Source organism: Lutjanus erythropterus, chromosome 1 (genome assembly GCF_056507025.1).
Source record: "Lutjanus erythropterus isolate fLutEry1 chromosome 1, fLutEry1.hap2, whole genome shotgun sequence".
Classification (NCBI taxonomy): Eukaryota; Metazoa; Chordata; class Actinopteri; order Lutjaniformes; family Lutjanidae; genus Lutjanus; species Lutjanus erythropterus.
In genome coordinates, this window is record NC_139317.1 from 12,158,392 (window position 1) to 12,181,909 (window position 23,518).

The following is a 23,518-nucleotide window of genomic DNA, read 5'->3' on the forward strand; positions in this document are numbered from 1 at the left end:
CTTTTCTTGGTATGTGAAGCACTTTTTAACTTTGTCATGAGTACTATATGAATAAAGATATTGCCTTCTCAATTAAGCAGTTTCCCACGCTACATCTGTTTGCCAACATGTCTTTAATCATCACTTTCGACTGGAAACATTCCTGTTCCCCTTCTCTGATTTAACCCACAGCAGCACTGCCGCCACCAGCCATGACGGTCTGCAAAGCACTTGTGTGTAAACCAATCTCAGTCTGCCACCCATCAGGCCACATGAACCTGTTTATACACTAACCCCGAGGTATCTGCCAAGGAGACAGCTAGGCTGTCACCTCAACACTGGCGCGGGTATTAAAAGCCGTGTTGATGGCCAGGAGATGCTGCTTCTCTGGGGAGCAGTGGAGGGTCCTGACCTCTCGGGGCAAACAGCAGACAGAAAACAGACCAGAGTGATCCAAGTTAGGGGGATAGAAGTTATGTGACTTGCCAGGTTCTTGAGCCACAGCATTTTCCAGAGGGCAAGTAAAGGAATGCTTCTGAACAGAGTCAAAAATATATGATTGTAAACTTGAACTGGGGTAGTGGACTTCATGACTTTGTGATGAATAAGTAATGAAGAGTTGTGTGAGTGGCAGCTTCCAAATATTTTAGACTAAAAATCATGCATGTGCATTATGATAATATAGGCCTGCAAACTAAAGATTATTGATTAATCTGCAGATTATTTTGACGATAAATCACTTAAATGTAAAAAAAATTGTGAAAAATGCTCATCACAATTTCCCAGAGCCCTAAGAGACGTCTTCAAATACCAAAACCCAAAGACTCTTCATTTACTATCATAAATGACAAAGAAGAGCAGTAAATCCTTGCATTTAAAAAGCTGGAACCAGCAAATGTTTGACATTTTTGTTTGAAAAATGATCGCAAGTATTAAAAAAAAATATATTAAAATAGTTAGTAACCAATTTTCTATTGATCAACTGATTTTTTAAAATAATCCCACACAAAAAGCTAATAACTGTGATCAGCACTACTACGACTGCTAAATCAAACTGAAAAACCTTGAGATACATAATGCCAGCTGGGGGACTCAGTAAAATGGTTAGAATGAATTTTGGGAGACTAATGGATCTGGCTTTAAGAGCAGACATTCAGCTATGGCATTTCATCTTCACACCTGCTCCTTGGGCAGCTTTCAGGTTGACAGCCTACAGGATATGGCTGCTATTTTTAGAGAATGTTCAGGGAAGAGTAAACCAGAGAGTACATGCTGGTAGCTGAGCTGTATATGATGAAGTGTGTCTCTAAACGCAGTCAAAAACTGCCAAAATACTACTGCAGCTTCAAATGATTAATTCTTCAATCTAGCTAGATTTGTTGTCTGTTGAAAATCAATGGCAAACATTGTCTAGTGCTTAGGAAAAACATGTTCAAGAAATGCAAATTGACAAAGGCTTAAAAGGGATAGCTTGGGTTATTTGGGGTTATTATTATTTACAATTTGTAGAGCCAGAGAGGAGTACCAGCATAGAAGCCAAGCAATGTACCTCAGAGTGCTGTTGTCTACTGCTCAAAATAACACAAAAACAATGAGTGACTGAGCACCATATTCTGTGAGGTTAAAATTACAGGCTTTGCCAAAGCAGTCTGGTTGCATTGCAAAGAGCGATATTTGGCTTATACAACAATGGTTTATTGTTGGAAAAAGGAGTCTGTCGACAAGGTAAAGAGGTGAAAATATTTAAAATGCCACATGCAGATGAACTAATAATTTTTCAGATGGGTTGTTTTTAACCTGTTGACCCTGTCCAGAGCAGTACATTGCTTAGCTTCCCACACTGGTACTCCTATTGCCTCTACAAACTATGGGCATGGTGGCCGCCATCGACTGTAGGTGATACACTGACTATTGATAAGTATCTCATTGATCCCACTACAAAAAATCCGAACTATGCCTATAAAGTAAGTTTGTTACAGTATGTGTGCATAGTATATATGTGTGTGTGTGTGTATGTGTGTGTGTGTGTGTGTGTGTGTGTGTGTGTGTGTGTGTGTATTATAAATGCAGTCCACAAAATAAGGAAAATTCAAACTTTCCTTTCAATTCAAAAACAAAAAACACATTATTCTTAGCTCTTAATCTGTCATTGGATCGGGCTCAGCATCATGGAGATCCCACTGTGAAACTCTCAACTTGCTATTGTTATACTTAAGACACTTGAGCACAAAATTCATGACTGCTAATCCTGACAAACAATGGGCACGCAGCAGTACCTTTAGTCAGAGCCAGTTTTATGCCACAGGGCTGAGTGAGCGTTCATCTCGAGTGGTGTGCTGTCACGAGGACTTCTTTTGCCGCTAAGCCCTTGTCAGCCAGCTATCACAACTGCACAGAATGAGCAGGTGTGATGGGTGGACTTACCTCACTGGGATCCAGCTAGTGTCATGACAGAGATATAAACTGTTTACTCAGCTGGAAGCTGTGATAGAGCACTTAGAGATGAATTCATTAGCTGAACACAGTGAGGCTAATCCAGGGCACACCAAATTATATATCTGGGCTAACAGTTTGTAATTAGTTTCCCCACAGAGGTCCATGATTACAAGGGATCGCCATTCGCCATTCCTTTGTTGGCCAGAAAGCCACAGACACGTGTTGGTCTGTGTGTGGCCCACTGAACTATAAGCAGACTTGCTGAGTCGTGATTGTGGTTCACTGTTGTTTTGGGTAGACTTGGCAAAAGCATGAGGTCTGTCTATAAATATTCAGTTAAGATGATGTGTTGATTTTATAGTTAACTAGTTCTGGTCTGCTGACCCTGCAGGGAAACACTAGAGGGAAAACTCTGTACTTGTAATATGGATGTAAATATTATACATTGAAGCAATAAAAGATGGGTATTTTTGTCACCTAATGCTATGGTTTGGTTAACAAAGTGATAGGTATGTACCATGGTGGTTGGCATTAGGGGCATCAGAAGCTTGTGCACAATGCATCATGGTACGTGTAGATATTGTTGGCATGTCTCTGTGAGCAGGAGAACTCAACTTTCAGGGTTTCTGTCAGCGTACTGCAAGCCCGGCAGCCTGCCAGGCCAATGCACTGGAGATGTAAACTAAAACATGTTATAAAAGTAGGGAACTCCCTTAAGGAATAACTCAGTGCTTAGATACTTGCTGACAAAGGGAGTCAGCTCTGAACTAAATAACAACTGACTTTTAAGATGGATCAGCATCTCATTTTAGTGATAAGCCGCTCCTCCGAGTTTTGCTCAGGTGTGAACTTAGCAGTGCAATTGTGTGTACAGTTTAGGTTATTCATCAGTTTATATGTTCCTGTGTCTTCCTTGCTGCTGAAGGGGCATAGCTCTTTAGTTAGGCTCAATCCAAATCCACAAAAAAAGTGCTGAATTTTCCCTTTAAATTATAAGTATGACTGTGTGTTTGTGTAAAACATCCCCCACAGTCACTACAAAAATTGGCAGCCACAGTTCTAGATTTAGTTCTGCCAAATTCTCGCACCTTATTATGAGACCAGACATTTATCAGGTTGTGTGTATAATTCTGTTTATTTACATGCACGCATGTATACAATCATTGGTCTTTGCAATCGTGCCACAAGAGAATTTCACACACTGCTTAAAATACTCGACACCTTTGCTTCTGGGATCTGGCGCTCCATAGTTTTATGCTTTAACAAAGCCTTTGTCAAAATAAACCTGAAGCGCAGCCCGGAGACCAGTGACTTCTTCATATATCTGGGATTAAACTGGGGGCGCCGGGCCTCCCAAAATGCTGGTGTTGGAATCTGGTTACATTTAGGAAGAAAACAAAGTACCTGCTTTTATAAACAGCTCAGTGCATTGTTTTCCAAGGCCATTATGATCATTAATAGGACCAAAATAAAGGTCTGTGTGAGATACCTGAAATAGCTGTCGTGTGGGATGGTCCACATGCAACAACAGAAAATTCCTTGTACATATTTTAGTTAGGTTGACCTACTTTTTCCCCTGCTATCCTCCATTACTTCCCATCTTAGCTTTCTGCTCACCCTCTACCTCTTCAGTTCCCACTGAAAAATCCTAACATACAAAACAAGGTCCTTCAAGATGTCAGCTGATCTTGATAATAGCCTGCAGCTGGGCCTAAATGTATTAGATAGTGTTGCAAGCACCACAATGGATCTGATCTGTATTTGCAGGGAGTCATTTCCTGTGGGGACTACATAAACAGCCTCGGGCCAATGTGGTCAAGCCTTCAGTGGCCACAAACATTCTTTATACCAACTCCCACACTGACCTCCAGTCAGACGGACATGAAAAGGGAAATTTCTGGATGGAAAATGGACACATAATCAGGGTTTGAAATATGAGGGAGCTATGGAGACCGTGGCTTACTTAAAAGACATAAGTTTCCCAGTAAGCCTCACTTGAGAAATCTAAGGGGCACTATGAAATATAGTAGTTTCTGGCACCACTGGTTTTTGCTGTAAAAATTCATATTTTCCTGTATATTTAGATTCCTGAAATAAAAAATAGACTAGTAGTAAAGTATTGTCAATGTGCATGTTTATTTGTACACAACAATTTCCGTTCATTTGTGTCTGATAAAGATATGTATATGTCTGCTGTGGCCATCCATCCATAGTGGTGTACTCAATACATGCTGGGCACTGTACATCATCTTTCTTATCATTTCTCAGTGGAAAGTGATTTTGAAAAAGCATTACAATAGTGAATCATTTTCTGCTTTATTTGTTGTCCCAGGTTTCATATTCTCCGTATTAAGTGAAATATATGAATGTCCCTGCCTATGTACAAAAATATACTACTATACTACTCGATATATGTGTATACATGTGCACTCCCAGAAAAGGGGCTCACTCAAAAGCTAGGGTGTAATTCAAACAATGCATACAATAATACGCGAACGACAATGCCTCTCATATGCGGGGCAGCCGGATTGATGTTGAAATGTGCGACAGGGTCACCTTAGCAACAGGAATTTTTGGAGGGGGTGACATTGTTTTTATGTTTTTTTTTTTAGGGTCATGCAGGAAGAATCAACACTGATGTTTCTCAAAACTCTATTTTTGATTAAGAGTGACCTAATTGCAAAGGAATTCCAATGTGTGCCTTATCTGGGGAAACAAGCTCAGGAATGTGTGATGGAGAAACAACAGCAATCCTTGGAATTTGTGATGCTCTGCATTTTTAGATCTACGGATATTCAGAGAGGCATGGGCAATAGTAATCATGAGAAAGAAATAAGAGAGCATACATTTTTATGTAAGTACACAAAACTTTTACCCGTGTACATTCTGTACAAGGTCATTTCCATCCGTTTGTTGAAATTCACACCTCTTTGATTAACACGCAGTCAACACACAGGACATGGTTGTGTGTGTCTGTATATAGATAAGTATGTATGTGTATCTGCAAGTCTGTCCTTGTTTACTCACGCAGAGCGTCCTTCCACGTCGAGCTTGGTGGGGATGATACCCTTCTTGCTGAGAACAGCAGCCACCTTGTCCACCTCGCCGCGTTCCACTGCCTTCATCAGCCGATCGTCATACTTGTTCCAGTCTGTATTCTGACAAAGATGATAGTGAACGATCAGACACTCAGTATGTTTGACAGTATTTCCCAAAACAAGTAGTTAAATAAATATTTTACTAACTACATACTTAGTTCAATAGTAGAGTGATACCTATGATTTGGTTTCCAGTTGTTGTTTTTTTTTTAACCTGACAAATAAATTCAACAATGACATACAAATATTTTGCACAGTCCATTTCTGCCACAACATGGCAATGTGAATATCTTTTGCAGCATAATAATAGACTTTGGTTAATGCAGAATGTTCCAAGAATGTGCCGAAAAGCACTTTCACAAAATCCTCCCATGAGTGATGGCTTCCAAGCATGGGAACAAAGTACTCTTAAGGCTTCTGTTATGTACATGTAAGTGGCATCTTTATACCGGAGGCCAGAAGTGTACAGAAAACACAAGCACAAATATAACCTTAACTAATAACAGTCAGACACAAGCAATTTTTTATGTCTAGAGTGGTAATGAAATAAAAAGAAATGATGACAAGAAACAACACAATAGATTCATTATTTGTACATGTACAATAAACTGTACTTATGAAGCAATTAATGAGTGAACGGATTGATCCACCAATGATAACTGTCCCAACGTCCCTATTTGCCACAGGAAGAATTAAGGTTTCAGGTTATTCAAGAAAGAGTGACCATAAAGATAGCTTTTTTAGCTGAAATGATGAATACCTACAAAGTGCATGGAGGTGCATTTCAGCCAGCGGCTCATCTTGGGTGAGTGGAGCTGGTCCTTGCACCGTGCTACTGAAAAGGTCGCCACTGTTCCGGTTTACAAAAGCGAAAAAAGGAGAAAAACAAAGTGTATAAAAAAAATCCCCTTTGTCTCTCAGCGCACTCAACCAGTGAGCGCAACAAAAAGTGGACGAGGAGACAAAAGGGTGACAGTCTACACTGCAGTGGAGGTCCTCTTATGGAAGTCTCAACCTCTGGAGTTTCCCTCACTTAAGGCAGAGAAGTTCATTTGGCTGGATTTTCTAAGCATTCCTGTGTTACTCATAGGCTCTGCCTGTAAGTTCATCACTGCACAGCAGTTTGGTTGATGGTTAAAGGGAGGAGAAGGAGGAGTAAGAGGAGGAAGGAAAGGAGGTGGAGAAGCAGTAGGGCCAGCCCTGCCAGCCCTGGGACCTGCCCTGGCCGGCCACTGCAACTCCTCCTCTGGAGAAAAAGTCAGCTCAGCCTGGCGACCTCTCGCCTCCCCCAAGTGTCCTCCCCTCTGTCCTCGCCTTTATCCTCAAACCTTCTGTTTAAGTCAGTCTTCTTCTCTTCCGATACTCTTCCTCTTCTTCTCTGAACCGTATTGTAAAAGCTGCTTCTCAAGTAGTAACTAAAGAGCTCCTCTCTTTGCCTCTTCTGTCCTCTGAGTGGTCTCCAGTGTCTTCACCCCACCAAATGGCAAGTCAGTCAGGCTGAGTGGGGTAAATATGTGAGCTCTCCCAGGTTTAAAATATCACCCCCTCCCTGGTAAACAGCGGTGGTGCAGACAGCCCTGTAGACTGGTTACCTCTTTATTTTTTGACCCTCCAACCTTTCTGTAGTGACTGATAGGAAGACAGGGGCTAAGAATACATTCTGGACATGCCTGCACCATGAGTAATGGCTTTAGTGTCTATCAGCACTGCCAGCATGAAACAAGGCCAGCCAAAAAGACTTTGCTTACATTGCCACCCCCCACCATGCTCCCTGCTTGCCTCCCATCTGAAAATATTAATGTCAGAGGGGGATTATGGTTTGCACATTTGAAGTGGTCTTGGCACTGACCCTCACAGGACACTACTGGGCCAGCCCATCCATCTAAAGAGGGTGGTGTGGCTCCAAAGCCCCCTGATCCTAGCTGCACGGTAGCAAGGTTACATGTCAGCCTTTTCACAACCAGCTGTCTGAGACTGCAGCCCCACAAAAACTACAACTACCACTGCCTTCTCCACTCACACCAATACCCACATGATAAACACTGCAAAAAAACAACTTTCCCTTTTCTCAGATAAAATGTCAGATAGTAAAAAAGGTATAGCGACAGCATTTCAAGGACCTGTTCAGTTTACACACTGCATCAGCTCCCTGTGGCCTCGTGTTACTGGCTGCTGCCAGACTGGCGTTAACAGAGCGGCACTGATATCCACAAACATGCAAAAAGACCTCCTCCGCATGACATGTCATATGAAGAAGTAGGTGTCAACTTACGAAAGCTGCTCACCCTAGCATAGAGACAAAGGCGCCAAAATGGCACCTAGCCATGCAGCATACTGTACATCGGTCACGTAAATATCTCACACGGGTGCTCTGGTGTGTGTGTATTTGTTTGGGGATCTGTTAATGTACTAGTTAATGATAGGGCTGTTAGCAAGCAAGAGCTGCTGCTGCAGTAGTCCTTGACAATGAGAGCTGGTCGATACTGACATAATGAAGTATCATAACAGGTTTTAGGAACAACTTGATGATATATAATCTGTTGATTATTGGTGCCAGAAGATATGTGGTCTAAACTATGCGTGTTTGATATGAAGAGTTTTCCGGGATATGATGCCAATTTTTTTTTTACCTAGCCCAGTCAAATGATACTTGAATCACTTTCAAACATTGCAGCCTTTAAGACCAAGGTGATGATGAAGATAACACATGACGATATCTAGTTTCAAGTCATGATGTCAGTATGATGTGAATGTATATCCCTACTTTACTTTCATACACTGGAAGGGAGCCCTGCTGAAATAATAACAATAAATTAAATGTGTTCATTTTAAAGTACTGAGCTCAACAACATTTAATCTGAGGTGTGCATCAGGGTTATAATATTGACAAAAAAAAATATTGGAAATTATTTTACCAAATATTGTACATATTTGCAGCTTTTCATTTTTGTAGCTGTACTTGTACAGAATAAAAAGTGTTAGTACATCTGCCTCAATCAAACTGGTCACGGTGGATGGCTGCCCATTGTAAAGTCTGGCTACGCTCAAGGTTTTTGCCTCTTCAAAAGAAGTTTTTCCTTGTCACTGTCAAATTAGTGCTTGATCTCTGTAAATTATATAAAGAATACAGTCTAGATCTGCTCTATATGAAAAGTGCTCTGACAACTTCTGCTGTGATTTGTGATTTGTGACCTGACTTTTTGGTCCATGTCATGTTTATTAAAACCCAAATAGCATTTGTGGCTTTTCATTTATTTAAAGTTTTAAATGGACATTGCATGCATTAAAGCACTACGTAAATCACACTACACACATTATGATTGAGAGTGTTCATTTGATGTGCGTCTGATTCCACACAGAATCAACCTAACAGGTCAGCAGAAGGACACATAATCTAGACTAGGCCTCCCTCTTTTAGGCAATGCTTCGTCTCAGTGTGGCTTTAAGCTAAATGCTACCATCCAGAGATGAAATGATTATTGGTTTCACAATAAACTGTGATAAAATTGAACAGATATTTTGTATTATTGCTTAGAATTTTAATTCTAAATTTAATTCTAAAATCATCTGATTAACATGCTTTGAAAAACTCACAGTAAATACTGTTCAGCATCAACCAAAGCTGGCAACAGTTCCAAGACATAAGCACTGCATATAATTAGTGGTGGACAGTAACAACGTACATTTACTTGAGTACTGTATTTAAGTACATTTTTTGAATATCTGTACTTTATGTAATTTTATTTTTTTATTTGTTTTTTTGGAAACTTATGACTTTCACTCCACTACATTTCAAAGACAAATATTGTACTTTTGACTTCACTACATTTCTAGGAAGGTTGTTGTTACTTTTTGACTAAGTACAGCTTTGAAGTCAGCTGTTGGTGTTTTTCCTTTTCTAAAATGCAATTGGTCACACGCTGTGTTCCTCACAGAAGGAAACCAATCACAGTAGCTCCTCTCAAATGGGACTGATGTAAAAGTGGAAATAAGTCATCCAGGTGCATTCTGTAACAAGCACAAGCAAGCTCTCCCTCTTTCATTCAAACAAAAAGCGGTAATGGTGACGGCAGGAGAAAGACAAAATTAAATCCCAAGATGTTATTATAATTATTAATTATTCCAGGTAAGCTTTTAAAGTTGGATTGTTTTTATCAGGGTGAAAAATACCACATAATTCATGTATATACTGCTCCTGAAGACAAAGAAATCTGTTATTTAACAGACTTGGAGAACTCTTTACAGTTGGCTTCAATCTGCAGTGATTTTAATACAGTTACATCAGAAAATGACTGTCCTTTTTGTTTTTGATTTTATTACTATGCTGAAGTTTTTATAGGTATTTCTTTAGGCTTTGTGTAGCAGAGTGGTTTCACAAGCAAATCAGTGCATCATCAGGTGGTTTCAGAGAGTTACAAGGTTCTGTAAATGCATCATGAAAACAATACAGCATGTATCGATATTAGAAAATGTACTTTGTAATTTGTACTTTTGAATACTTACGTATTTTAAAAACATGTACTTTTGAATACTAGCTCAAGTAAAATTTTGACTGAGCAACTTTCACTTGTAGTTGAGTAATATTTGACCAGAAGTATCTATACTTTGACTCAAGTACTGAGGTTGAGTACTTTGTCCACCACTATACTCAGTGGTGGATTTGTGGGTTTGTTTTGCATCAGTGAAGACACTGATGTCACAATGACATAATGCTGTTTAAACTTGGGAACTTGTTCTCAATATTAAACTTGATGGAATGATTTCAGTGCGTGTCAGTACATTTTGACAATACCATAATAATAGTGGTAACCATGATCATTTTGATCACCATGAGAGTGATATGAAAATTTATACAGTTTCATCTCTACTACCGTCTTCATGCTAACATGGCCCCAATAACAATGTTTATGTGTTGATGTTTGGCACGGATAGTTTGTTTACAATGATCAGTAACAGTTTGTTGTTAACATTTTCTGAATAACACTAAACTCAAAGTATAGCTGAGGTGAATGGTTATGCCATTAATTTTGTAAGTTATGAGGGCAACTGGTGGTCTACGAAAAGTCAAGGTATTAATTTATTACAATTCATTCTGAGCGGGAAATGAATATCAATGCCAAATTTCTCTGAAAAACAAAAAAATGTCCCATCGATCGTGGTCAGGTTCATACTTCAGGTACCATGAATACCTAGGCCAAATTTCAGGGCAATTAATTTTTTTGACCACTGTGGCTTCAATAACTACAGGACTTGCACAATGCATAAATTTTTTTTAAGTAGTATGCTCAATTTGTGCACAAATGTAGGCACAGAGACCAGAGAACATAAACTGGTTTGGACTTACAGCGTGACGTTAACCCTGAAACAATATACCCTCTGTGCACATAACTGAAACAAACACATTACATACAGTTTCTATTTTAACACAGTGACAAAACATCACATGACACTGGGTGAGCCAGGTTAGGCTTCTACCTGTCCACACAGATTATTTTAGGTGTCTGGCAGATATACTTCAGTTTGTGTCTTTTCGTCATCTTCAGTTCGGGTTTTCCATCACTGTCTGAAAGCTGAAAGTCTTTCCAACACCTCAGTAACACCTCAGCTTCCTGCCTCTCTCAGCCCCTGGCCAGACTACCAGGTCTCTAATGTCCTCACAGATGAAATCATCAGCAGGAAATATCTAACAGCTCATCTTATAACAGATTGAAGTCAAGGCCAAAACATAAAGCTATACGCCAACATGTTAAGTGATAGTTGTATCCAATGCCAAACTGCAGTCACTGAGGAGGTTTCATAAGATTATGACTATGGGCATGATCTTCACATCTGTGAGGAGACCTTATGTCATGAAATGTAAACCAATGACATTTTATGGCTGTAATAGATAGGTATTTTGAAGTGTAGACTTTTTTCAGCAGTTGTATTTCTTTATTACTTAGACTAGGAAAGAAAATATGTTCGAGTAAGACACAGAGAAAGAACACTTTTACACCCAAGTTGCCTAAACAACAGACGGCGGGTTCAAATTCTTCCCAGCAAGGAAACAATATCTGTAGAAGAGAAAAGAAGGAATTTCATACTAAAGAGACATCAACCTTTGAAAATACGCACTTATTCGGCCAACTTAGATTGTTCACATCGTAATATTACACTACACTGTTGTTGTATTAAGACAGAAATAAGGTGCAAAACTTGGCAGAGCACATTTATTGTATGTGTGCATCTGTTAGTCTCTGTCAGCACGGCATTATCATTCGTGTGCACAGTGTGAGATATTGATAGGGGCAATAAAATATTATTTCCTGTTTAACAAGACATAACTAAAAGTCTACAGCCAAGCTCTGTCAAGCCACACTTCGGTATAGAGGTGCTTTGAGATAGAGGCTAACCCCAGCATGCTAATCTAGCCTGAGTTTCACCTGTTAGGACACTAACATTATTTATTATTTATTAGCGCTAAAACACAAAATAGAGCTGAGTCTGATGGGAATACTGTTTGTTTTATGACCAAATACCTGCAAAACTAAGTGTTATAAGAATAAAAATTATAACCCGATCATTGCTCTGGTTTGTTCTGAGTGGGGCATGAATATCTCTAGTAAATGTCATTGCAACTGATCCAATAATTGTTGACACATTTTACTAAAGAACCAAAAATGTTATGCTTGTGGCTGCACTAAAAGGGGCCAACACGGAACCATCCCCATTACAGTTCTAGAACCTAATTTTGAACTGTTCTGAGCATTTCCACCAAAAATAAACCTGAAAAGTTGGTTCCCACATGGAACCAAAAGAACAGCAGGTTTTCTTTGGGAACCAAGTGTGCATGTCATATTCTACAGGTTGTTGTGCATCAGCCTCTGTTGATGACATCCTTGATTACAGTGGTTCAACTCAAAACTGGTTGAAATGCAAACTAGACAAGTACTGTTACAGTATTATTATTGGCAAAGTAGGATCAGAATGAGGAAAATGTAGAATGTAGAATGAGAGCCATGCAAGGTCACCATTTAATTGATTAATCACTACAATAAACATCACAAAATCAACATTAAACCCAATCATCTTTCAAGGCTTTTAATAATAATATTCTGCTTGTACAACTTATTGCGAGTATTATGCTTTTATGATAATTGGTGTGGAAAGTAAACATATCAATACAACACAAAAAAATTAACTGAAACCAGTTAATACACAAACTGCAGGTGACAAAATCAGAGATGGGACCAAGCCAGTAAGGCTGTCTCTCAGCTGCTCATGTGAACGTCACAAGCCAGAATCCTACAGCACCCACAATGGTTGAAGTATCCCATTAGTCAAGTTACATTACACAAACTACACTGAAGTTCAGTTTCAGCCTCAAGTAATCCTACTACTCCTAGTCCTAAATGATTAAAAATAATCAAGAAAAAAAGAGTGCTGTATCGTATAAGAATGGTGTCAGCAGATATCCAAATTCAGATATTGGACTCAGATCTGAACGGAAAAAAAGGATCAGTACATCTCTAATAAAAATGGCTTTAGAGAAGAGATGCTCGTATCTCTTAAAACCGCCTGTTTTTTATATGTGCAGGTTTTGAGTCTTTATCAAACTTCTGCTTCCTTTTCGGTGCAAATAACATGACAAAAAAAAAAAAGAAAAAAAATCAATGTTCGAATACTGATGTGGACATCCATTACCATGGCAACAGTAGAAGCTTCAAAACTGTTGGGTCAGCCCTACAGGACACTAATCATCTTTATATTTTTATCATTTATCCCCAGAGATACCTGTTTGTGACATTAATAGCTTCATGCTGTGCGAATATCTCAGTGACATGTTGATTTATTAGTGCAGTATACTCTGGCAGTGAAAAGCCAAAACTCTAGCTGCATCAGCGTTAACGAGAACCTTAAGAGCAAGCTCAAGTACCAGAAACTGTGCCACAGAAATCTCTGGAAATTATGCAAGTCGTGGCCGTTCGCCAAGGGGAATTAAATAACAAACAATTCAGGCACCAGCAATGCTGGTCAGAGTTGTTATCCATTTAAAAATGAGTGAACATGTACCAAGGAGGGGGGTATCCTGTTAGTGATTGCCCCAAAAAATCTATTTATTTTCTGAGTGAGTCATTGATAAAATAAACACTGAGCAATGGATAGCAGATATTGTTAATTCAAACATTATTTAATTCGTTTTTTGTTTGTTTTTGAAGGAAAATGTTCTCAACTGTTGATAAATACACACAACTCCCTCCATCCTTCTGCTGCCTTGTCACCATGAGAAGGATTTTTCTGGAACTGTTTACAGTAGCAGTATTACACCCCCACCCACCCTAATACACACCCCATTCTAATGAGTGACCAAAGACTTGTGCATGTAGTGTTGAACTGTGCAACTGTCTGGGCATGTAGAGTGTAAGCGAAAACCCCTGAGGGGCAGAGGCAGAAAGGGTGGAGGAGGAGAGAAGGGAGAGAGATGTGAGGTGAACAAGTGGAGTAATGAGAAAGAGACAAGACACAGCATGCTTGAGGTCAATCTGTCATAGTGGGACAGGTAAATTGATGCTTCAGAGTGAAAGTCGCTCTTGTATCGGGCCGAGCTCCCACTGATGGTTCAGGCCAGGTGTCCAGAGGAGACGCTCTGTTTTTGGTATGTACATGGGGCACTCGCTGCATATCTGAGTGGCTGCTAAACACAGGACTACTCTCGCTGGGCAGAGTGTGGACTGGATGCAGGACGACAGACAGACAGACAGACACGCCCTCTAGTGGTGACCAGAAATATGACAGCTCCAATCCCCCAAAGTCTATTTGTGTCTTGGGACACAGACAGAGAGACTGACTAATGTTTGTTTTCATTATTGATTCTTTCTCTTTGCATTGTTAATACATCAGTAGTCAAGCGACTATGTATCTTATAAAGGATTTTGCTAGGTAGATGCAAATTTGAAAGAATAAATTGATAATCAGGTTTGAGGGGTCAGCAGGGTCCCTGTGCTAAACAGTGTCCAGTTTTCTCTGAGAGCTTGTGCACCCTTTGAGACACAATTATTGTGAAACTACTTGGGGAAATGTCATTGCTCTCCGATACTGTAGTGGGTGCTGTGGAAAAAATCTACAGCAAGCACTTTAAACACTTTTACAGTGTCTGTTTCTTGTCTCCTCATTCTTGTCGTCTTTAAAAGGTAGAATCAGTAGGATTTATCAGAGTTAGAGAAAAATTACCATGTGTCTCATTTCCAAGATGTTAAATATCAATGTTTTGGGCTGGTAAAGCATCCCCAAGCACAGAAAAAATATGAGAATGATGGAGATAAAGCCATCACACACTTCTAGTAGGTCATAAGTGAAGATTGAAAGGCATTATGTTTCTGAGTCTAAGCATCTTTTTTTGTTTTGTTTTGGGGTTTTTTTTGCATAAAATGTTGCATATTATACCTGTAATAATACGCTAGATATCTGATTGGCAGTGTGTTTTGGAGGGGTACACTGTTGGGTCAGTCATATGTTGCAGGATGTTTTAAATTTCAAGCATCACATGCAGTTGCAGAGGTCTGCAGAGCCCGACATGTACACCATACTATGGGCCTCCATGGGAGTCACATTAATTTCAATAATGTGACACAATGGCATAGGCACCATTTTTCATGGGAAAATTATGTCTCCATTATAGACTTAATTAATGAACAAACTCATTCTTTTTCTCCCAATGTTTTCTTCTAATGCGATGACCCCTCCACCCTGACTCTAACCCCTACTGTAATTACTTGTATGTGTGAAGCGATAATGCCACTCAAACTATTTGTATTGCTATGCAATGCCCATCATTACAATAATTTATGCCTGTTCACAACAAGTTCTAAATAAATGACAATTTATATCTATTCAGTAAGCATGCTTTTTTGCTGAAAAGCTCCAATACAATACAAGACATTTTCTAATGTACTGAATATCCCTCAGAATACTGTTAGGTAAATTCTAAGAAAACAGAAAAAAATTCTATAAAACTTCCTATAGCAGGCTGCCTTCAGAAAATGATAAACAAAAAGGTGATACCATAGGACTGTTTTACAAAACTTGAGTTAAGCCTGAAACTGTTGAAAACACAATAAAACCCATGTGGTCACGTGGGATTGCTCGGAGTTTCCTGGTGACTGTATTAAGACATCCTCACTTGAGCTGTCCAAAGATCCAAAATTGGAGACTAGACTGTCCAGCTGCTAGGTCAAACCATTTTAGGTGACTTATGACCCAGAGGGCAAAGCTGTTCCTTCCTATTTTCATCTACTTCCGACACCCTCTGCCAGGGCAGCAGATCAGCTCTCCAGTTGCCCAAACCCAGTGAACTTTGCCCCTGGCAACTCCCCACTAAAGTCACCACACAATTGTGAAAAATTGGAAGGCCATAATATAGTTTCTGAAAGACAGTTTGAGGAAAATATTCCACTATCAGTGGAATGTGGACAAACCTTCTTTTAAGGTAATGTTTTCTTATCTCCACTGCCTTTATCCCAAATGGACATGGAGGATTATTTTGTACCTCTAATATTTTTTTCAGACCTTTAAAAGGTTATTGAATAAATGTCTGGAACTGCTAAAAAGAACAGCTTTATCTCAAAAGAGAGAAAAACTGTATGTATGTATAAAAATGTATTTCAAAGAGGGTGTCGTTCAAAGGGGGAACACTATGCAATCATTCTAAAAATAAAAAAATATGGATAGCATTTGCATAGCATGTTTCTGAATAACCATTAAGCAAAAATTATGATGGATTTAACTGAGGTGACATGAAATTACAGAATGAAGAAGAAACTCCTGCATTTCAAGGCATGACAATGAGCTTCTTTGTGTGTGTGTGTGTGTGTGTGTGTGTGTGTGTGTGTGTGTGTGTGTGTGTATGTATGTATATATAGCCATCCAATAGTTGTTGAGACTTTTTACTAAAAAAAAAAATATATACATATACATATACATATATATACATATACACATACACACATATATATACATATACATATATATACATATATATATATATATATATATATATATATATATATACATATACATATACATATATATATATATATATACACACATATATACATATATATACACATATATACACACATATATATATACATATATATTACACATATACACATATGTATACATATATATATATATATATATATACACATATGTATATATATATATATATATATATATATATATATATATATATATATATATATATATATATATATATATACACATACACACACACATATATATATATATATATATAATTTTTTTTTTTTGTTTTTAGTAAAAAGTCTCAACAACTATTGGATGGCTTTGGCATCAGAGGATGAATTATGACAACTTTGGTGATCCAATCGTGCAATTATTGGGTTGTATTTAAATACTAAGTCACTTTATGTTTGCTCTGCATTAAGAAAGGTCCCTGTGACTGAAACGTTGGCACTTTTTAAAATAAACCAAAGCAGAGCTGATAAGTGCATGTAGGAATTTACTTTTTTTTTTCCTTTGAAAGGGATTTTTTGGGTCTTTGATTACCTGCAAAACGAGACCAAGCAAGTAAGTTGAGTATGGGCAAAACAAAGCACTGAATGGAGAGGCAGCATTCAGTTTTTATGCACCACATACCTGGAACAAACCCACAGAAAACTGCAGGTCTGCTACAATTCAATTCTTTTAAAATCAAGGGTGAAGGCAACTCTGCCTTTCAGTAAACCAAACCTGCAGCTTTCGCTTAATATCTTAAACTGCACTGTAACTTTTATATTCCTGTTTTATCCTATTTTTTCTATTGAACCCTTTCAGTTGTATTGAAATGTCTTTTTCATATTGCCTTGTGTTCCTTTTACATTTTGTTTCGTGTTTTATGTTTTATGTAAAGCACTTTGAACTACACTGTTGAAATGTGTAAATAAACTTACCTTGCCATATAAGCTCTGAATGTTCTTCATTTTTCAAAAAATAAAAAGACACATTTCACAGGATCTTAGTCACATATGCTGAACTTGGCTTTTGGAAAGAAATGAATAAATTTCTAAACAATTTAAAACAAGAATTCCTGGAATAATTTAGAAGGCACCACTTCTGTGGCTCTTGTATGAGGTTAAAAAACTCATTTCCTGTAAAATGTCAGCAGCTTAGCTGACACATTTTAATAGCTATCATTGAAATAACAATGTCCTGAAGCAGAAGAATTAAAAACAAGCAGGGTTATGTGCTTTGGCTGTAGATGCCTGCTGGTATGGCTGAGATTATTCCAGCTGGTCTGATGATGTGGGGATAAAAGAAACAAAACAGGGCAGACAAAGAGCTGTGGGCCTATGAAATGACTTCCAATCAGTTTGTAAGGAACTACTTAGGTCACTAATGCAGAAACACGACAATAAATTAACAAGGTGGTGATTTTCTTTAAGAGCTACTTTTTTAAAAAACACCATTAAAGCTAGCATTTTCAGTGTCATGACAAACACTAAGAGCATACAGACTGGGGAGAAGGAGAAACACACAGACAGACAGACAGACAGACAGACAGCGTCTACAGTGGTACTTCAATGTTTCGTGGCCGAAGGGAGTTTGTGAAGAATGAAGGCTGTTGTTTTAATCTCACCTCAAGAAAATGATGAGGCAATATTAGGGAAAACACAACAGGAGTGCTTTATCTTACATGCCCGTATATGGTTAAATGAAAAACTCTCGGGGCATGCTGGTACTTGGGCACAAATACTGGTGATGATGCTTGTTTGGCCAGCACTTACAAGTCATCACACACTCAGGAAGGGTGAGGAATGTGACTGCAGGGATGGTCAAATGGACTAGGCTTTGTAAAAACATGTATAAAATAATATTTTTTCATGCGGTTATGGAAGGTAATAAAACAAAGGTTGCACAATGCCTCAATATAACTTTCATATGTTGTGATAACAAATCACTTGAGTCAGAGATTACAAAATCCCCACCTTTTACCCAACACAAACCACAATCACATTTGCCAAATCTTATATGCAAACACTGTTGATGGGCAAACTAAAACAATGTAAAGAAATACATGTATGTAATACAAATAAAAAAATAATTAAAGTATAGAAAATGACATCTCAGCTGCTGTAGAGAATCAACAGTAGAAAAAGCAATTCGACCCCTGAAAACAACACTTGACTCCCAGGGTGTGAGATAAAGATCAGTTAGATACAGAGCAGGTAGTAACTTGCCCCTTTGACAAGTCAAATGCTCCACCCGTTCTTTACTATGACCAAGCTGTGAGTGAGCAGGTCTTCCTGGAAAAGTCTTCTTCCACATCTCAAAATGGCTTCAATAAATGTGGACCTTTTGAAAAGCAACACACTGATTGTTATATCGCTCTCTGTCTTATTCATCTTTCCATTTAAGTGTAAGGCAAGATGTCATAAAAGCTGTCAAATGCAAACTTGCCCAACAAGTTAGAAAACAGAGAATATAGTGTATAAAAATGACAGAGCATTTGTTATCTTGCTTTTTGTGACTTGACTTGACAGCAGGTAATGGTTTTTAATTATTCAGAATTTAATTATTCTAGCTCTCACCAGCTGATGTGACAGTTAAATAAGATAATTTTTCAAGCAATGCTTAATAAAATGCTTTACAGGTCCAATGTATAAGATTTAGAGGGATCTATGAGCAGAATATGACAAAAAAATAATATAATATAGGTATTTTTCATTACTGTATAATCACCTGAAGATAAGATTCATTGTGCTTTCGTTACTTTAGAATGAGCTGTTTCTATTTACAGAGGGAGCAGGTCCTCTTCCATACAGTCTGCTGTGCTGCACCACCATGTTTCTACAATAGCAAAGAAAGGACAAACCAAATACTGGCTCTAGATATGACCTTTTGTATTTTCATGACCACTGTAGTTTCTCCTACATGACTGGAAAGGGATGTTGAGGTGAGGGGTGTTCAGTTGTTTGCGGCCTGCAACCTCACCACTAGATGCCACAAAATCCTACACAATGGTCCATTAAAGAGTTAAAAGACTGAGCAATGTCAGATAGAGTTTGTCTGGGTGTCCTTTTCAACACCACTGTTGGCTTCAGACTACAGGATTGAATGTTTCAAACAACTGTAATCAATAATGCATCACCAATGGAGGGCACAATGCACAGTGGAAGTAAACAGCAGTGGCAGGATGGCACTTCATTGATTACAGATATTTGTTTTAGTCAGACAACAGCCATGGATTTCTCCACTGTTGTCTTCTCCACCAACTCTTTCTAACCTGTAGGATATGACATTCACACTGCTGTCAACATCGTTTCCACTTCAGATCAAAGAAAACCTGCTATTTTTGGTTTTGGGCACCAACTTTTCAGATTCTAAACCAACTTATTTTTGGTTGAAATGCTTTGAATGGTTCAAAATTTGGTGTGCAAATGAGAATGGAACCCGTTCCCTGCTGGTGGAAAAGGGGCGGCTCCACCACTTTCTTTTTCATGCCGTCTTTTTTCGACAGAAGTGTCCAAAAGTGTTATGGACTTCAAGTTTCTGATAAAGCAGAAACGCTCGTCTAATCTGCAGAGAGACAGAAACATACAAAACACACACTGAACACAGCTTGATGAGGCTTAGTCTGAGCCATTTCACAGCAGTTTGTCCTTCATCAGCAGAATCTTTGTGCTCCTGTTGCTCAGTGTGTTCCACTGTGTGTGTGTGTGTGTGTGTGTGTGTGTGTGTGTGTGTGTGTGTGTGTGTGTGTGTGTGTGTGTGTGTGTGTGTGTCCATGTGGGCATGGGCTGATGATGGCTGCAGCCCACCCAAAGTCTCTCAATAAGCTCAGACCACTGTCACGTGCTAACCTCCCCCAAAATTAATCTGTCCATGACTAACCCAACACACATGCACAGTTCACAATAACCACACACTCATATTACATGTTGTCTGTCAACTGTATGGACCCCATAGTCACACATAACAAATAAACAAGATACACAAACACACTTGTACTCTCTGCTCCACTCAGGCTGTTGCTGGCGCTGCATGGGAACACAGACGGGTAACAGTGCTGAGATGACCTCATGGCTGCCCCCATGGAGCCAGACATTAATCCTAAAAACACAGACCGTCACGCTACCACCTACTCTGCAGCCAACACAACATCCAGCCTAAAACAAACTTCTGCTGATCCTGTCTGAGAGTTGGTCTCCTGCAGGGAATATAAGTTCAGTGTCTATGTGTGACAGTACAGAAAAATATAAACAGAGAAAGAAAGATCACTGCTGGTCCTTTGTTCAAACTAAGGTATCATGTGTTACTGACCAGACTATCATGAAATTTGATACAAGTGTTCATCGTCCCCTAATGACTTTGCTGACCTTTAGAGTTTTCCAAAGAGCCACCATCTGGCCCAACTTTCCACTTGTACCCAGGAAACAATCAAAATCTACTGGTGTAGGAAGTTAAGCAGTGAATGGCTGAGGTCAGACAAAAAAAAGTCAATGTCAGTCCAAGTGTACATTATATTTAGAATATTTTCACCATTTTACCTTGCCATCAGCCTTTTCAGATAGGAATCCGCTGTTATAAGCCAAATATCATTCTGTCACTCAACCAGATTCCATTAGCAAAATCAATGTTCATTCAGATTCAATGAAGTCACGCAATAACACAAACAAGCTGAGCAATCGAAGCAGTGGTAGCCCTGCAACTCCTGTGTTCTTCAGTGTAAAATGAATGTTCTTCCCAAATGAGTCTGGTAGCTTTGGAGAGAGCAATATTTGGCTTATGTAATGGCAGTTTCCCAACAGAAAAGGCAGCCTGATGGCAAGATAAAGCATTGAAAATATATAATATAGCATAAACTTGAAGTGTGCTACCCTGTCCACAGCACTACATTGTTAATCTTACACACTGGTACTCCTCTCTGCTTCTCCATACTGCTGGCTTGCCAACAGCCATTTACTCTAGGTAATACACTGACTATTGGTAAGTACCATATACAATCCGACTTCACATAAAGAGAACTATCCCTTTGAAGCTCCATTTATACGTGTGCAGTGCAAGATTATGCCATGTGCTCAGGCTCAGGGCTCCCTGTAGTTTGGTCAGCATGACTGGCTTGTATTTTCTTCTATTGTTGAGTGTGAATACAAGAAAACAATTACAAAAAAGGCTCTTCTGTTGGTTGTCCTATCCTTTTCAGTGACACATCCGTTAAGTAACACTTCTTTTCAGTAACACATCTAGCAAATCCATTTCCTCTGCAATCCTTCGCCTCACTGCTGTCCATCACAGTCTTAATCAGGCCAAAACACAACAGAAGTCTCATATTCAGTAATGGAACATTCATTCATGGTTCCCAGAGGACCAAACCTATTCAGTTTGGACACTCAACAAGACTTCATCTTGCAGTAGCCAAAATGATGCACACAAGATAAAAAAATGCTTGTGAGATATAAAACTCAGGAGACAAGAACTCGGCTTGAGTCATGAGGATTTGCAGCATTTATTCAGACAAACAGCCTAAACTGTACACACTTTGCAATGCTATATTCACAGTGTTTTGAACAACAGGACTTTTTATGTCATACAGTGCCCCAAAAATATATGCTTAAATAATTAAATGAAATATCATGAGTGTGTGACGACTAGTTGAGAAATGGCTTGAACTAAGCACTACAGGTTGACTAGGGAGATCTTCAGTCAAGGACAGCTCTAGTTACTGCTAACATATTTACGGTCACACACACACACACGGTCTCTCAACTGCACACAACCTCGCTGATGTATTTCTTAAAGGAGTTTGCTACTTGAAAACATTTCTGTTTAAAAAACATCTTAAAAGTACATTTTTTAAAAATTCCTTGATGCCTTGGCCCAGTGGAGGATTAACTTAGGCCATTAAACTGCACTTTATTTCTACAGAAGTTAAAATAAGTTGGTATTCATTTCATATAATGGTACAAAAGGTCAACATGACTGTAAATCTGCAACAATTAATCGATTAGGAATCAATTCTTAAATTCATTGTCAAATATCATTTTGATAATCGAATAATTGGTCTGAGTAATTTCTTTTAAGAAAAAAAAAAGTCAAAACTCTCAAGCTTCCAGCTTCTCAAATGTGAACATTTTCTGGTTTCTTTACTCTTCTATTATAGGAAACTGAATTATTGAAAATAATCAAAAGATTAATCGACAATGAAGCTAATCATTAGTTGCAGCTCTACAGGACTGGATAAGTTATCCTGGGTTATGCCATTTGTGAAATCAAATCTAGGTTCTCTGTCATGTAAAGAACACAGATTTTTTTTTTCACAGTTCACTGTAGTGGATGAATGGCAAAATGTTTCTAAATGAAAAAAATGTGTGCTGTATTCATTTGTGACATCAGTCTGTGCTCTATTGTACTGCACAAACATCATATTGACAGGGCAGCAAAGAGAAGAGTAATTTAGTCTGACAGGCGCTTGACAGTGGAGATTTGAACAGCCTTGTAGTCTGACCTCGGTTTTATTCAAATCAAACATTCAGTCTATACCAACTCAAACCCAAAAAGAAAACAAAATGCACACTTTGAAAATGAGCGTGGGAGGGAGGAAAAGAGGATTTTTAAATCCCAAACTTCTCACCCCCACCAGCAGAGGGATAAGAACGCCTGCTGGGTGTCTCCAAGTTGGAGCCTAAACCTGCTGAAAGATGCTTCTACTTTATAACTTTCAGAGGGTACTTGGGGCCTTAAAGGCTGCTCAGCGGCTTGAGAAAGATTTCTCAGGGGTTTAGGTGGCTACAAAACATACAAGTTCCCACAACAGGGTAGTGTTTATTATTATAAAATCAACAAACGTCTCATCTTTCTGAAAATACTGATTCCACTTCAGCAGATATTTATTTCAGATGCTATTTCTCTGATTATGTGAAAGCAGACATGTTACAGTATGCATGTATATAATGAAGTGTAATTCTCAATCTAAAAACATCTCTAATGATTTCTGTAACTGAATCTCT

The 23,518-nt window shown here is 38.7% G+C and overlaps 1 protein-coding gene across 1 annotated transcript in view; it reads right to left on the minus strand.

The window, feature by feature from the left end:
* The window catches only part of uacab (uveal autoantigen with coiled-coil domains and ankyrin repeats b), a 29,107-nt gene extending 22,779 nt beyond the window's left edge, over nucleotides 1–6,328 (minus strand). The window contains exons 1-2 of the mRNA XM_084744086.1: nucleotides 6,278–6,328; nucleotides 5,443–5,573 (exon numbers count right to left, since the gene is read on the minus strand). Coding sequence (XP_084600212.1) covers nucleotides 5,443–5,573; nucleotides 6,278–6,313 — 167 coding nt within the window. The 5' untranslated portion in view covers nucleotides 6,314–6,328. The remainder of the gene's footprint in view (nucleotides 1–5,442; nucleotides 5,574–6,277) is intronic.
* Between the last annotated feature and the right edge of the window lie 17,190 nt (nucleotides 6,329–23,518).